This window comes from Rhinolophus ferrumequinum, chromosome 17 (genome assembly GCF_004115265.2).
Source record: "Rhinolophus ferrumequinum isolate MPI-CBG mRhiFer1 chromosome 17, mRhiFer1_v1.p, whole genome shotgun sequence".
Classification (NCBI taxonomy): domain Eukaryota; kingdom Metazoa; phylum Chordata; class Mammalia; order Chiroptera; family Rhinolophidae; genus Rhinolophus; species Rhinolophus ferrumequinum.
Genome location: NC_046300.1, coordinates 13,979,354 through 13,995,069, shown reverse-complemented (window position 1 = coordinate 13,995,069; position 15,716 = coordinate 13,979,354). Strand labels below are relative to the sequence as shown.

At 53.8% G+C, this 15,716-nt stretch overlaps 1 protein-coding gene across 4 annotated transcripts in view; it reads right to left on the bottom strand.

Moving 5' to 3' along the window:
- Positions 1-1,587: 1,587 nt before the first annotated feature.
- The window catches only part of SCN5A (sodium voltage-gated channel alpha subunit 5), a 79,400-nt gene continuing 65,271 nt past the window's right edge, over positions 1,588-15,716 (bottom strand). Inside the window, exons 21-27 of one of the 4 annotated variants that reach the window (XM_033133102.1) lie at positions 14,195-14,317; positions 12,129-12,410; positions 9,652-9,705; positions 8,903-9,040; positions 8,139-8,243; positions 6,668-6,938; positions 1,588-5,141 (exon numbers count right to left, since the gene is read on the bottom strand). In XM_033133102.1, coding sequence (XP_032988993.1) covers positions 3,901-5,141; positions 6,668-6,938; positions 8,139-8,243; positions 8,903-9,040; positions 9,652-9,705; positions 12,129-12,410; positions 14,195-14,317 — 2,214 coding nt within the window. In that variant the 3' untranslated portion in view covers positions 1,588-3,900. The remainder of the gene's footprint in view (positions 5,142-6,667; positions 6,939-8,138; positions 8,244-8,902; positions 9,041-9,651; positions 9,706-12,128; positions 12,411-14,194; positions 14,318-15,716) is intronic. The other 3 variants (XM_033133105.1, XM_033133104.1, XM_033133106.1) reach the window with 3 other exon arrangements.

The window sequence follows — 15,716 nt, the reverse complement described above, 5'->3', positions numbered from 1 at the left end:
TTATCTGCATCTAATAAACCTGAGAGGGATGAGAAGAGACAAAAATAAAGGTTGGGTTTGATGCCATTAGGGGTGGTCATATGTGTTTACACATGGGCTTTGCAGGTGTTTGCAATGAGGAGTGTGAAGTGCTGTGACAAGGGAAGTACCAAGAGGAGGGGCAAGTGACGGGGAGGGGGTGGGGCAGGGGCAGGGAGAGCCAGCAGAGGAGGTGACAGTAAGATGAGGCCTGAAGGCTGAGGGGAAAGGAGAAGAGTGTCTCGGGAGGCGGGAACAAGAGTTGGCAAGGCTGAGAGGAGGAAGAGCCCTGGCCTTTGAGGGGTTAGAGAGCGATGCCGTCACAGAGGTTGGCAGGGCTGGAGGCCCTGGGAGGGGTTTGCCTTGATCCTGAGGCAACAGGAAGCCACTGAAGGGTTTTATCCAGGAGGCAAAGATCTTGGATTAAAGTACCCCGGTAGCCGAGTAGTTTGGAATGGAATGAGGATAGAGCAAGGGAAGCCGTGAGGCAAGATGCTGCCCTCAACCAGGAAAGCAGCAGCAAGATGGAACCAAGTGGTAGGGTTTTAAAGACAGAGAAGGTAGCATCAACAGGGTGTGGACTGGGCGAGTGGGTGAGGGAAAGCGTGCTGTGGAAGATGGCATCTGTGGGGCTGCCTTCACCAACCCGCTTGTGGGTGAGACAGATGAGCTCAGTGTTAGACGTGCTGGGCTTGCAAGTTTGAAGATGTCCCAAGTAGGCGGCTGGATGGCTGGCCTGGGGCTCAGTGCAGAGGCTTAAGCTCCAGATAAAGATTCAAGTCTCTTCTTTAAAGCATGGCAAGGGGTGAAAGGGTGTTTCCCACTCTCCTTCTAGAAGAGAGCCAGGGCCTAGAGGGCTTCATCATTCATTCAGTCCAACACTAGAGGATGTGCCCCCAAAGGAGGCAATCTAAGAGACTGGAGGAAGCCCTGGAGAGGGTGGCGCCACAGAAGCCTAAGGAGGAGACGATTTGCAGAAGGGGCTACTGTGTGCTGAGTTAAATGCTGCAGGCGGGACCGGATCTGCAAGGTGAGGACTGAGAAGGCTGTGCTGGACCCAGCCACAAGGAGGTCCCTGCTGGCTGGCAGAGCGCTTTTGGTGGGGCGGTGGGGCAGCAGTGAGGTGCAGTGACTGAGGCATGAGGGCCAGGAAGCCAGTGTCAGACGTCACAGGTCCAGGCCTGGCTTGACACACAGGTGCCACCATCTGCCTGTTCTCCATGGCAGCTTCCCTTTCCTGCACCCACCTTTCCAAGTCCTTCCCATGTATGAACCCAAAATCTCTCCCTCTTTGCAGTGCCCCACACTGGGAGTCCTGGAAGGCAGGTCCTGGGTGTCCTCTCATGGGGGCCGACTGCTCTGCCCACACCCCACTTCTCCTGGGCCAGTCCATGACCTGGCCATTTTCCTGGGACGACAACTGGAAGTCCTGCGTGGTTCTTAGGATCTCACCTCGCTTTCCCCACACCACCACTGCTATCCAGGTGTGCTCAGGGCGAGGTCGCCGCCCTTGTCAAATCTCAGCACAAGAACAGAGCCCAGTCCAGGTCATGGAAGCCGTTTATTGGTTTGTTTTAAAAATATGTATCTTATTTATACACGAAGTTTGGTGAGAAGTGCTCAATTAGTTCAGACAACAGCTGGCACTTGACGCTTGTCCCTCCCTCCTTTTTCCTACCCTCTTCTCCCCTCCTGCTGGTCATTGTGCAGTTCTAGGAAAAAAAAAAGAAAGAGAGAGAGAGACAGAGAGCCACACTAAAAGCTGAGGAGTTGAGTCCAGCCTGTCCCTGCCCTCAACCACACCATGCGCAGCCGCTGGCGGCTGTCACCAGCCAGCCTCGGACACCTGTCTCAAGACTCCCAGGTTGTCCACACACACAAAACCACAGTCTCCTTCCGGCCAGCTGGGCTGGCAGCCTGGCTGCCTCCCAAACCTCATTCTTGCCTGTGCCGGGAGGGCACGCACCTCTCCAAGTCTTGAAAGCAAAGCACAGAGATCTACAAAAATAAGATTTCCACTCGGAGAAGTGTCACTGGGATAGTTAAAACCACATCCCACACTGGACTCAAAGGGAACATGGGAGAAGAGAAATCACTAGGGGTGGGGTGGGGGCTGGGGTTGCCACCACGGGAACTTGGGGTGACAAGAAGAAATGTAATACTTTACTCATTGGCAATGCCATCAGCACTGCCGTGAGCTCAGAACGTCCAGCCCTCCGACAGCTTGGCGAGGTAGGTTAGGAGCAGCCAGTTTCCGGCTTCCCGGCGGCCCCAGAGGTGGCCAGTGAGGTTGCACGCCTCGGGGAGGGCGGCTGTGCTGGAGAGCTGGAATTGGGCAGCCGAGCTCGAGCCTGCTCAGGCTCCACCAGCCAACACTGTCACTCTCAGGGTGACGGTCCTCTACATTAAAAGATTTGCATATGCTAAATAGGATTGTCAGTAGCTGAAGAGGCCCTGGGGGATAATTGGACTAGAAAAAAGTATTTTTTTTCCCTGAAAAGGCTTTCTCATAAGACCTGTGGGACAGCGGGGACACTGCCCAAGAAGGTCCTGTGTGCGAGTGCCACCAGGACCCCAGGCTGAGCTGGAAGGGTTGGTCCAAGGCCATATTCTCTTCCCAAGGAGGCCCATGGTTCATTCCCCTCCCAGGGCGTGGGAACTGGGCCTGACCATCCCCAGGCCTCTCTCCTACACAGAACCCAAGCTTCCCTCCCCACTCCCATGCTGCTTCGTCTGGAGAGAAGCTGGGGACCACACAGGAATCCCCCTGCCTCCATGGTGAGAGGCAGAAAGGTCCAGAGAGTGATCCCGGTGATGACAACTGGGTCCTTTCTTCAGATGGACTGAGGGCTGTTGAGCTTCTTAATCCCAAACCCACGGGGTTCAGCCTACTCTTTCTGGCTTGTGGGGCAGGGCACGAGTGGGGCTGGCTCCCTCAGGCCCTTCAGTTTTACATTAATACTCTTGCAGAAGGCCAAATTCTGGGAAGAAAAGCCAACTTCAGTGCCTAGAACCAGCCCTGGGACCCAGGCCACAGTCTTCAGGAAGCCTTTTATTTTTGTAGAACTGACCCCAATATGGCCTGCATAAAAACACAGGTGGAAAAAGGGACCTTGGGGACAATGGAAAGCCAGAGTGAGCCCCTGCTGATAAGAACCCTACCTGTGGGGGCTGGAAGGACAGGCCTGTGTCCCTTAGGCTGGGGCAGGGGTAGCTATCTGACACTCGCCTGAAGGGAGCCCGTGTCTGGCCACTGTGTGTGTGAGTGTGTGCACACGTGTGTGTAAGGAAAGGGGTTCAGCCCTCCTGGTACCTTAGCCCAAGAGGCAGGGGAAACCCTTTTCTGCCCCTGGGCAGCGAAGGCCTACGGGAACCACACTGGATTCCATTTTTGCTTTGAGAACAGAGTTCCAGCAGCTCCACAGACACTCCTGTTCAGAGTTCAGAAGAGGCAGTGTGAATCGCTGCTCACGTCCGTGGGAAAAAAGTTAGTTCTTTGCTCAAGTAAAAAAATATCAAATATAATAAATTTATGAAAGCCCATTCACATTAACATACAGTCTCAGTTTTATATTTCGCCTCAGCAACTGGGATGGAGCTGCTTTTCCGAGCCCTGGGGTGTTGTCTGACCAGACCAGGCCTTTGGTATGTGTGGGGACTTCAGGGACAGGCTGCCCCGAGCAGTTGGCTTGGCCAAGTGCTTCCGGCCGACCACACGGGTACCACGGAACTCTGCCTCGTCGATCCACAGGACTGAGGCTCATCTCACGCCCGAAGCCCAACGCAAGGAAGGCCCAGCAGATGCTGCTTGGTGGGTGCACTTGGGTTTGCCATGAGCCAACAGGCTGCCTTGCAGTGTATCCCGGCCAGCTGGGGCGAGGGTCACACGATGGACTCTCGGTCCCTGTCTGGGGACGGGGGGAAGTCCGCAAGATCTTCGCTGCGGCTGTAGTCAGACGCCCGCACCTGGAGGTTGTCGCTGGTGGCTCTGGTGACGCTGTCATAGGAAGGTGGGAAGTATGTGGAGGACACGGATGAGTTGGAGGGCGGGCCGAGGCGCTGGGAGAAGTTCTCATTCATCATATAGGCGATGAGGCCCTCTTGCTCAGGGGCGTCCTCTTCGGAGAGGCCACTGCCACCGGCCTGCTGGCGGAACAGGAAGGAGGCATGCTTCACGGAGCGCTGCAGCAGGTGCCTGCGGAAGGCACGCTGGATGACAGTGGCCGACACCTCCTCGTGCTTGCGCCGGAGCGTGGTGGTGATGGGCTCGTAGGAGATCTTGGACGGGTTGGCCGCCATAAACTTCTCCTCCATCTGGATCTTCAGGGCGTCCATCTCCCCAGACTCACCCAGGACCCTCTTGGTGAAGGCAAACAGGATGTCCATGCAGTGGATTCGGTCCCCACTCACCATGGGCAGGTCCATGTTGATGAGGCTCATCTGGTTGGGTTTGGCGAGTCGGAGCGGCTCGGACAGCGCGTCAGCGAAGTCGGACAGGACCGAGTACTCAATGAACTGGGTGGCCTCTGGGTCGAACTTCTCCCAGATCTCATAGAACATGTCAAAGTCGTCCTCGCTCAGGGGCTCGGTGCTCTCCTCTGTGGCCACGCTGAAGTTCTCCAGGATGATGGCGATATACATGTTGACCACGATGAGGAAGGAGATGATGATGTAGGTGGTGAAGAAGAGGATGCCCACGGCTGGGCTCCCACAGTTCCCCCGGGAGCCATTGCTATTGGGCAGGTTGGGGTCGCAGTAGGGGGGCCCCGTGTTGAGGATGGGGCTGAGGAGACCGTCCCAGCCGGCCGAGGTGGTGATCTGGAAGAGGCACAGCATACTGTTGGCGAAGGTCTGGAAGTTGAACATGTCGTCGATGCCAGCCTCCCATTTGACGTACGCAAAGTTGGCCATGCCGAAGATGGAGTAGATGAACATGACGAGGAAGAGCAGCAGGCCGATGTTGAAGAGGGCAGGCAGGGACATCATGAGGGCAAAAAGCAGGGTGCGGATGCCCTTGGCCCCTCGGATCAGCCTGAGGATGCGGCCAATCCGGGCCAGCCGGATGACTCGGAAGAGCGTGGGGGAGAAGAAATACTTCTGGATGATGTCCGAGAGCACAGTCCCTGTGGGAGACAACAGAGACTGTGGCCACTGTGACACCTCTGTCCTCCCTCCAGCCCAGCTTCCCTGGGTGAGGTCTCGGTACAGCCAGGAGCCAGGGACAGGAGGCCCTTCCAGGAGGAATGGGTTAACTGCAAGGACCCTGCTCGCCCCGCCACCCACCTCTCCGAATCTCCATTTCTGCGTATGATCCAGAAAATGAGGACCCACAGTGCCTACATCCTTTGCAAAAAGTACCTTCTCAGCCCTTTTGTTCCTTAGTCTTCTGGGAATACCTGCACAACAGAGCTGTATTAGGCCCCTCTTCTAGGTCATGGGTTCCGAGGCCTGAGGGGACTTGCTCAGCATCTTCGTGGCCTAGCTTGAAACAGAACTCAGGCCTTTGAGCTCCTCAAAGTGTGGTCTGAGGACCAGCAGCCTTGGGATCTCCTAAGCACTTACCAGAAATGTAGAAAATCAGCGCCATCCCCAGACCCACTGCTTGTTAACAAGCCCAGGTGATTCATGGGTACACTGAAGTGCAAGAAGCACTGGCCCAGAAGTCAGCACTCTGTGCTAGGGCACGCCACGCCACGCCACACCACGCCTGCTGCATCTCAGCCTCTCTGAGATGGTTCCTATCACCCTCCCAACTCTGCTAGCTTCTAGGGCTTTCCTAGCCCTGGGTCTCTATCGACCACTCTTTTAGAGTTTTAAGGAGCAGGGATATGTTATTGGAGAAAGAGTGAAATTAACTTGCCTCGTATTGGCCTAAGTGACATTTCCAGACACCTCATATAATAATGATGTCACTGGCTAACATGTGTCCAGTGTTTACTGTCATTCAGGCACTGGGCCAAGCGCTTTATATCATCCATTAAGCCCTTCCAGTCACCCTAGGAAGTAAGCTGATACCATCATCCTCATTTTCCAGAAGAGGAAACTGGGAGGTGAGGTAACTTACCCAAGTTGCCACCTAGTCAGTGAGAAGCTGGGATTTGACTCAGACACTCTGGCTCCAAGTTGACCTGTTAACTACGCCTGTCTGTTACGGTCAAGCACCGGGACCAGTAGGTGTTCCGAGATACATGCTGTACCTCCCAAAGCCTCTAAGACTGGCCCTCCATAGCTCCATTCCTGCTGCTGACATCCTGCATTCTCTAAAGCTTCTCTCTAGTCCCACTAGGCACGTTCTCACCCTCCCCACTGCCTGGGACCTTCCACAGTATTTCCTGACCTTACTTGTAGCTTCTAATCATCTGCCCATCACTGTGGCCAGAGTGGCCCCTGCCTCAGCCCCTGCATTTCCCTCAGAATTCACCAAAGGCAGGGGCTGTATACAGCAGAAAGGTGAAAGTCAGTTACCCCAAGTCAGAGTTCTGTGGGGGCAGGGTCAAGAGTTTGAGTGTGTGTGATGGGGGAGAGGTGAGAAATGCAGAGAGAAAAGAATGAAGGAGCCTAGTGTACTTGGCATTAAGTACAGACCCAGGGCTGGAGGAGAGACCGGGCCAGGGGAGGGCTTCTCTGTCCAGACAACTTGTATACCCACCCACAATGGAGAGGATGACAACCACGAAGTCAAAAATGTTCCAGCTGTTGGTGAAGTAATAGTGGCGCAGGGCCGCCATCTTGATGATACACTCTCCCGTGAAGATGGCTACGAAGAGCAGGTTGATCTTGGCCAAGATGTTGACCTTCTCAGGGCTCTGGTCATCTGTCTCCACCATCATGGTCACCATATTCAAGCAGATGAGAAACATGATAGTGACATCGAAGGCCTGCTTGGTCACAATGTCGAATATGAAGCCTTGGTACTTGTTCTGAAAGGAGGGGCAGAAGATGCACTCAGCAGGGACAGCAGCAGACTAACAGGCCCCCTGTTGCTGCCTCTGGGCCCAGATCACCAACCCTCCTCGTCCACCCTCTGGTGAGGCCAACGCCCCACCAGGCTGTCACTGTGACAGGAAGAAGTCAGGAGGCTGAAATAGCCTGGCTCTCCTGCTGAAATGCTCCCTGGGCTTCAAGGCCCAATCCTGAGGCCCCCTCTTTCTTGAGGCCTTCTCTGATGGATCTTCAGGAAGGGATGTCTCCTCTGAGTTTCCTTAGCACATTGCTCATTGTCCTCTTTTTGTTCTCACTGTCTGAAGGCTCAAGGTCAAATTTGAAGTTTAGCTAGTAATTGTATCAGCTCTCAGGTTAATAAATTTTCTCTCCTCTTTTTAAGGAATTGATTTTATTTATTCTGTTAACTATATTTGTATGTGTCTTTAATTGTAAGCCACCCCAGATTATTTTGGGGAAGAGAGATTATAAATAAGTGAAAACATACACACTCTTTCACATATAGTTATACACGCACACACACAACTAACCTAGAACAGAGAACAGTGAACAGGAAGAATCAGATGAAACTGATGAATTGGATTTAAAAAACGGGGGCTACCACTTACTAGCTAGTGATTTAGATTTTGTCACCTAATTACTTTGAGTCCTCCCCCACCTCCCTGCCTACCCCTGCCCAAGCTCCAATACACACACACACACACACACACACACACACACATTTTTTAGAGAATGGCTTGATGAGGCAAGGGAGTCAACCTGGCAGAGGACCCAGCACCCCTCTCGGCCCCACCCACTAGGGGCCTCTATTGTTCAGGGGGTTGCAGGCATGGGAGTGGGGGCTGTGATGGCTGCCCTGCTCTCCACGGGGAAAGCCTGCACCCTTGAAGGGGACTAGGGGGTTCACTCAGAGGCAGAAGGCTTCCTTTGGGACGGGAGTGTCCCCTGGTTGTCACAGCCTTCTTGTGCTTCCTCACTGTCTCCACGAGACTGAGACCTTAGTGTATGGTCAGACACCTGAGAATGCCCCTCCTTCCCTGGACTGGCCAAGGGCCCCAGGCTGGGTGGAAGGACCGTGAAGAGGCCCTGAGAGTAAGTCGTGTGGCATGGGGGCTTCTCAGCTGCCCCCGCACCTAGCAGATCCTCTCTACTCTTGCCAAATTAGAAGCCTGGCTCACCAGGGGCCGGGGGATGGGCTTCTGGGGCTTCTTGGAGCCCAGCTTCTTCATGGCGTTGTAGTACTTCTTCTGCTCCTCCGTCATGAAGATGTCCTGGCCCCCTAAGTGCAGGGAGACAGGCACCAGACTCATTTTGGGGTTCTCAGAGGCTCCAGCATGGAGGGCACAGGGATCTTGCCTCATTAATGAAGGTGCCAGGGTGGCCCTATTCCTTGCTTCTTCTCCTGGTACATAAAGTATGTCCCTATCCTGCACCAGAGATTATTCCCCAAACCTTCTTTTGCAGAGTCCCTGTCCCTATTGACCTTGAGCTCTCTCTGGCTTTGTGACCTGAAAATGCTACACCCACCCCCTACCTTCTCCCTTGCACAATGCAGCCAGGCTGCAGGTTCTTCCTGACCACTTGGTTTGCCTGCAAACCAGTCATGGCCGCTGTGACAGAGTTCCGGGAAGACCCTGGCCTCTGCACAGGCTCCACCCACTGTCCCTGATCATGGACCAGGTGGAGGATCCCCACCATCACCCAGCTTCTCTAAGGAGCCTCATCTCTCAGGTAGACTAAGGCAGGATGGCTCCCCTTGGTACACTCTTGCAGGCCTAGGCTTGCTACATCACGGACACACCCCTCTCCCACCCCACTCCAGTAGGAGCCAGCAGAGGACCATCCCCAACAGAAAGCCCAAAGGGGGCCAGGAGCCAGAATGGCTCCTCAGTCCCCTGGCCCTCAGCCCTGCCAGCCCAGGGTGAGCTTGCGTTCTACGTATCTTTTTCTTCTGTTGGTTGAAGTTGTCAATGATGACACCGATGAAAAGGTTCAGGGTGAAGAAAGACCCGAAAATAATGAACACGACGAAGTAGATGTACATGTAGAGGTTGTATTCCCACTGGGGCTGCTCTTCATACTAAAGGGGGAGAAACCAGATGCGGCATCAGACAGGCAGGAATGGGCGCGAGCTGCCGGGGGTGTCCTCTCTGGGAAAAAGGGTGTGTCCAGAGGAAGGTCATCAGCACAGGTGTGTGAGTACAGAGCAGGGCCAAGCAGGGGTGGGGGTGGCAGGTGAGGAGAGCAGGCATGCAGGGCTCAGGGCTGACACAGCGTCACTGCACGGATTCTGCCTCTGGGCCACCGGGAGATTTGAGAACATGGGGCATCTCAGTCTTCAACGAACTGTCAGTGTGATTGGGTGGGTGAGGCGCAGGGATAGAGAAGAAGCCTGATTTGAATCTCTGTGGCTTTTAGCCCTGGGGTAAGACTTTAAAGTTTCAAATAAATTACAGTGAATTGAATCTGAAAGCTATTTGAGAATTTGGGGACTCCTTGGGAGATCACGCAACCTTGCCCGAGAGCCAGGCCTGGGCATTCCAGAGAGGCTCGACTCCAGGTTGACACAAGAGATCGGGCCCTTATGGGGTGAGCTTTCAGATGCAGACATTGACTCTCCAGTGGCCAAGTGTTTGGGAGCCCCAGGTGCCTCATTTGGTGGCGGGGGGGGGGGACAGTGTGGTAACCTACCCCCCTGGAGTCCACGGCCGCATACATTATGTCCATCCAGCCTTTAAAGGTTGCCTGGAAGGAAGAGAGAAGAGTAAGAAAATCATTTAACTCTGCATTGATTGAGCTTCTTACAGCCCCTGTGTGGACCGGTGAGGGCAGGAAGTAGCCTCCTGCAAGAAGCTAGCCCCCCACCCCTTCATCAGTGTCCAAAATGGCTGGGCAGGCAGGGAAAGGCCTTCTTGTTCAGCGCTGGGAGTGGGGGGGGGTCCTGCTGAGTGGACACCCTAAGAAGACCGCACAGTGGGGGAAATAAGCTTTGTGATGTTGGCCGAGAGACTTGTGAGTGCTGAGGGAGGTCTGCCTCTCAGATCCGCATTCATTTCAGATTCTAAAACAACAGCGAGTCCTACAGCGGGTGTCATGGACAGCGACGTGGGGCTTGGGCTCTCTGTGTTGGCTTAAGGTGGACCCCAGGGCTGACCTGGTCCCCTTCGTCATGCACCTCAGAGAACCTTGTGGCTTCTGCTCCACAGCCTTTCAGAGGAAGTCCCTGAAGAATCCCAACCTTCCCTTGTACTTTTGCCAGTGGTGTGTGGGCAAATGGCAAACAAATGACTTTTCAAAAAGAAAAAACAGCCCTAATTCTTGAGTTTGCCAATTTCCCTGTGTAATTCCTCCCACCACGGCTAATGTCAACTTGCCAGCGTGCTGTTACTGAACACAGACTTGGGAAGAGATAGATGCACAGGAGCGTAGCTTTATAGCATTTCCACTGTACAACAGATACAATAATCTCAAGAGCATAGATGATACTAACCAGTAATGATGAGTTTTCATATCATTTACTTAATTACAAGTTTATAAAATTTAATTTTTACTAATGCCCTGCAAAATATCTGAAAATGTAACCATTAGCTCTTGTGAGCCCACACAAGCACAGTATGGCAAGGCAGTACAGAAAGAGGCCACCTGAGACGGGGCCGGGGAGCTGGCTGCACTGGCAGCCCCGGGCTGGGCTGCTACCGTATTTCCCCGAAAATAAGACCGGGTCTTATATTAATTTTTGCTCCAAAAGACGCATTAGGGTGTATTTTCAGGGGATGTCTTATTTTTTCATGTACAATCTATATTTATTCAAATACAGTCATGTCATCTTCTTCTGGAATATCGTCATAACGTACCAAACACATCCATCTGGCTGACGATCTTAACTGGGGCTTATTTTCGGAGTAGGTCTTATTTTCTGGGAAACACGGTATGAAGAGATAGGCTTGGTGGTGAGATCCAACTGCCCAGTGGGTCTCACTTGTGTCCCTGGCAAAATCCAATCCCGCCCCGAGCCTCCTTTCAAGGTACAATCTCGACCACATAAATTCTCTATGTCTGAAAGTTTTTATGAGGCCGGCAGGGCAGATGGGGAAACTGAGGCTGCCCCACAGAAGGCAAACTATTTCAGCTCTTTGTGAACGAGGCCCTCACCTGTCCAGAGAGGTCTGCAAATGCTTTGGAAACTGCTGGGGACCACCCAAGGTTACGAGATGCCCGTGACTGAATTCTTTCCAGGTATTATATGGTTCTGTCTGGAAAGGCAGGCAGTTCTGTCTACGGAAAAAGGGTCTTTCCTTCCAAGTTATGATATTCAGAGGGACTGTCACATAACAGCAGGCTCTCTGGTTTTGGCTTTAATCCTGTTCTCCACAGGTATTTCAGGGGAGTCTTTGGAGAAAGCTACTATTGGGATTTAAGAGGTGGGTAGAGGTATGAGTGGATGTGCAGTAAGTTTTCGGATGGGAGTCCCACTGAGTTTTCCTCTGCTTTGAGTTCTAGAGACAGGTCGGTGTCTGGGCTTGAGATTGGGATAGCAAGAAAAGCAAGGCACAGCTCCATGCATTATGGTTCTGTTTGCATTTTTGCTGTCAAGGCTATCTGTAGGTGATTTTTATGGCATGTGTTATAATTACTGAAGCCATCGTCCTCACAAATCAATGAAAACTTGGGAAAGATGGAGTAGGGCCACATGTGTTTAAACATCACACATCTTACACATCAGAGGTGGAAGTAAATATATTCTTTTAAACAATGCAGGAGCTACCACTACCTTTCGTAACAGAGGGGTGGCCAGAGTCATAACTTTGCTAATACTTCCATCCTTAGGTGTCTGTGGCCTTTCATTTTTAACCTGTGCCATCACACGACCAAACTGATAGCACGAGGAGGTCAACTTGACTACTGGCTGGGAAGTTGGTTCCGCTGCAGTGCTAAACCCCATGCCTGCACCTTGGAGAAGGTGACATCTGCTCTAGAATGGAAGATTCAGGGGCTTCCCAAGGAGCCAAGAAGTCTCTGGAGAACCTCGAGCCTTCTTTGGGCAATGTGACCCTATTGTGAAGAACCAGAGTGGCCCTACTGGACCCCTCGTGCCCGTACCATGGATGAAGACGCCGGTTGCTGGACAATTAGTGGGAGGAAGGAAGTTGCTCTTCCCCAAGACTTACCACCTGCAGAAGGGCCAGGTATCCGGCCCCCACGTTGTCAAAGTTGACTTTCACCTTGGTCCAGTACAATTCTCCAGTCACGTTGAAAGATTCACAGTCACTCTTGTTGTTCACGATGGTGTAGTCCAAAGGCAGGTCCCCCTCTGTCTGGTTGATGCACCTGCCAAACTTCCCCGCGAAGAGGTTCACGCCCATGATGCTGAAGATGAGCCAGAAGATGAGGCAGACGAGGAGGACGTTCATGATGGAGGGGATGGCGCCCACCAAGGCATTGACCACAACCTCAAGTAGGCAGAGAAGAGACTCAGCGCCCAGGGGTGCGCAGAGCATATGCCCTTTTCAGGGTCCCCTCCCACCTACTGAGCTCCCTGTGGGCCCCCAGGGGGAGGGGTGCGGAACACTTCTTGTCTCCAAGGAAGGGCCGGCAACCCATGGCTGGAAGCCCTGGTGCAGAGTGAGAGTGAGAGAACACACACATCTTTCTCTTTGCACCCTGAAGTCTGACGCGACTCCAGAACACCTGCCTCTCTCTTCCTGGCCTTGCCTGAATCCATGACCTTCAAACTTAATTTTTAACAGGGTCTCTGTCATTGAGTATGCCAGAGAATGATGGAAAGGGGCCTCTGGGGATATATTCTTTGACCTCAGCTTTCAGATTATTTTGAGGTTGCTGTTACCGGTTGGGGGTGTTCTCCCTTAAAGTGTGTCCAGGGACCTCTGTGTGGTATATCTGGAAGGTGTCTGACAGTTCTCCAGTGCGATGGGAGCAGGGATGGGAGGGCAGGTGTGTGAGGGCTCCCTGTGTCTCTGCCCTCCCCAGGGAGTGGCCCTCTGAGCCCCATGGAGCCACTGCCTCATGCTCTTTATCTAAACTCAGTCCCCAGGAGAGGCTTCCTGGGCAAAGGCATATGGGGTGCCCGACTCCACTCACCAAGTCCCCAGCTGTCATGCTGGCCACACAGGCTGGAAGTGAAACTGGTGTGGGGGTGTGTGGTGGGTATGGGGCCAAGACGGGTAATGCTGACACACACGAGCAAGAGGAGGCCCCCGCTTTCCTGGCAGACATGGTGAACCCGAGAACAAGGTGGGAAACCCAACTCTCAGGTTTGCTCTTGGCCAGCTCGGTGGCCGACAGCCACAGCAGAGGCATTCCTGGCATCTAGCATGTCACCCACGTCTCTCTGGAATCAAATGTCCTTGCTCCCAAAGAGACGTTTAACTTAGGTCGGATTATTCCCTTGTGAGTAAGCGATTTATTTCTCTATGAATCCGGGGTGTGGGCAAAGTTCAGAACCATCAACCAAATGGAGGCCGTGTGATGGTGCCTCCTGGGTCAGTGAGACACACACAGATGTGTCTGCCGAAGCCACAACAGACTGTGCACATTTTGTAAACAAAAGTGTACACACACACACACACACACACACACACGTTTGTTTTCTGCTATGTATTATGGGTAGTGCTTTTTCCTAGTGGGCTTTTAAATTTGCCTTCTATGTGCACATTCTTTGGTAAAACTTGGTGACTTGAAAGATGCCTACATCTCTACACTTAGAAAATAGGATGCAAAAGAGTTTACTAAGCGCAAATGCAAACGGACATCTGTCGGTGAGAATACAGGTGCTCCTTCCTGCTTCCTTCACCCTCTCTATCACAGCCCTGCTGCCCATCACAGAGGGAAGGTGTCCTGTGTCTGCCAGGAGGCAGGGGATGCAGGCGGGCACACAGAGTGGGGGCCCACACAGAGATGAGGCCCCACAGGAGAGCAGAAGCTGGGGGGCTGCAGAGCCAGTCGGGGCGGGGCTGCAGGCAAGACACCTGTGCCCCGGGCTTTGCTTCCTCTCCGTTGTCCAGTGAGGCTGCAGGTGACAGGCCTGGGGGAAGGTTCTCACAGCTCTCCACACTCTGGGTGCCCCCAAGCCCAGTGGTGCCTCCCCCATGTTCCTACTAAGTCAGGGGACACGGTCCCAGCTTCAAGCTGGACTGCTTGGTCAGCAATGAGCCCGAGGGGCCCCTCAGTGGACCCACCTCCCAGTGCCTGGCGGGAAGGCAACCACCCCTCTTACCCTCATGCCCTCAAATCGTGACAGGGCTCGTAGGGGTCGGAGCGCACGCAACGTCCTCAGCGACTTGATGGGGCCCATCTCTGCAAAGCCCAGGGTGGTGGCCACCAGGCTGATCAGTGAGACCTGTGGGAGACGAAGTGGGGGTCCGGGGATAGCTCAGAGACAAGTGGAAAGGCCGTGGCCCACCTGAAAGAGGTCTGGGTGTGAGAGCCAGCAGGTCTTCCTGTATCCAGGCTTTATTATTCCCAGCTGCACTGTCTTCACAGGCAGGGGGAGGCATCCTGGGGCCCAAGAGGCTGCGGGGGAGCCCAAGTACGTTCTGCCTTTAGACCTGTACTGACAGCCCCCAAAGCTGCCTGATGGCATGGAGGAGCAGGGGCACAAAGCCTGGGCTTTTGGTCCCCATGTGTTTTCCTTTAAGTCAAACTCTTGACCTGCCTCTTCCCTCCCCCAAAGAGGCTTCTTTGGGGGAAGGAAGGACAGTCCTGGGTTGGGTGTGAGTAGACAGACTATCTTGGGGTATTTCCCCAAAGCTGGACTACGCAACATTCTGACATCTTCAGAGAAGGGAGGCCCAGGTGGAGATTCTGGGGCCATGGGAGCCTCAGCTCTGTCCTCCCTCTGCTCTGCCCCCCGACCATGGCATTTCTACCCCATGGGTTTTATCCTTCTAAAGCTCCATGGGCACCCAGTCCCTCTTACTTCAGTGCTGGCCTGGCATCACAGGTTGGAGATGGCCTCCTGCCTGACTTCGCCTGCAACCACCATTAATAGCACCTTGGCACTCAGGGCAGCCTGGGGGTGGGGAGAGCGGCGGGCAGGGCCTGACGCCCACTGCTTCCTCCCAAGCTTGGAAGCACTGGGTGGGAGCAGGCTGGGCAGAGGGGCTGGGAGGAGGAAGACTCTAGGATCGGTTTCTGTGCTACCCCCACTCACCCCTCGAGGATGCCAGGCTGTGGGTCCCCATTCCTGGAGAGGCAGAGGGGACTCTCTCAGGAACCGCCTCCTGCCTGCCTCCTTCCAGCAGACCAGCCCTGCCCTCGGTTCTTTCCAAAGTTTGCCCTATCTGCCCCACCCGTAGTCCCCCATCTCGGATGATGGCAACTCCATCCTTCCAGCTGCTCAGGCCACAAGCCTTGGCGTCATCCGTGCCTCCTCTCTATCTCTCACACCCTCCATCTAACCCATCAGGATTTCCTGTTGGCTCCGTCTTCAAATACATCAGAAGTTCAGCTATTTCTCACGACTTCCACTGCCACCATCCTGGCCAGGTCACCATCATCTCTCCCCTGGATTACTGCCATGGCGTTCCAATTCTTCTCCCTGCTTCCAGCCCCCCTCCCCCCCAGCCACCACACAGTCAGTTCATGTCACTCTTCTATTCAAAGCCCTGCAATGTCTCCCCATTTCATTCTAAATAAAAGCCCCTGTTTTCCAAAGGCTGCTCCCCTTCTGCCCCATGCATCTGGCCTCTCATCTTTTGTACTTGCCTTTCCTACTTACTCCATAGTAGCTCAAGTGT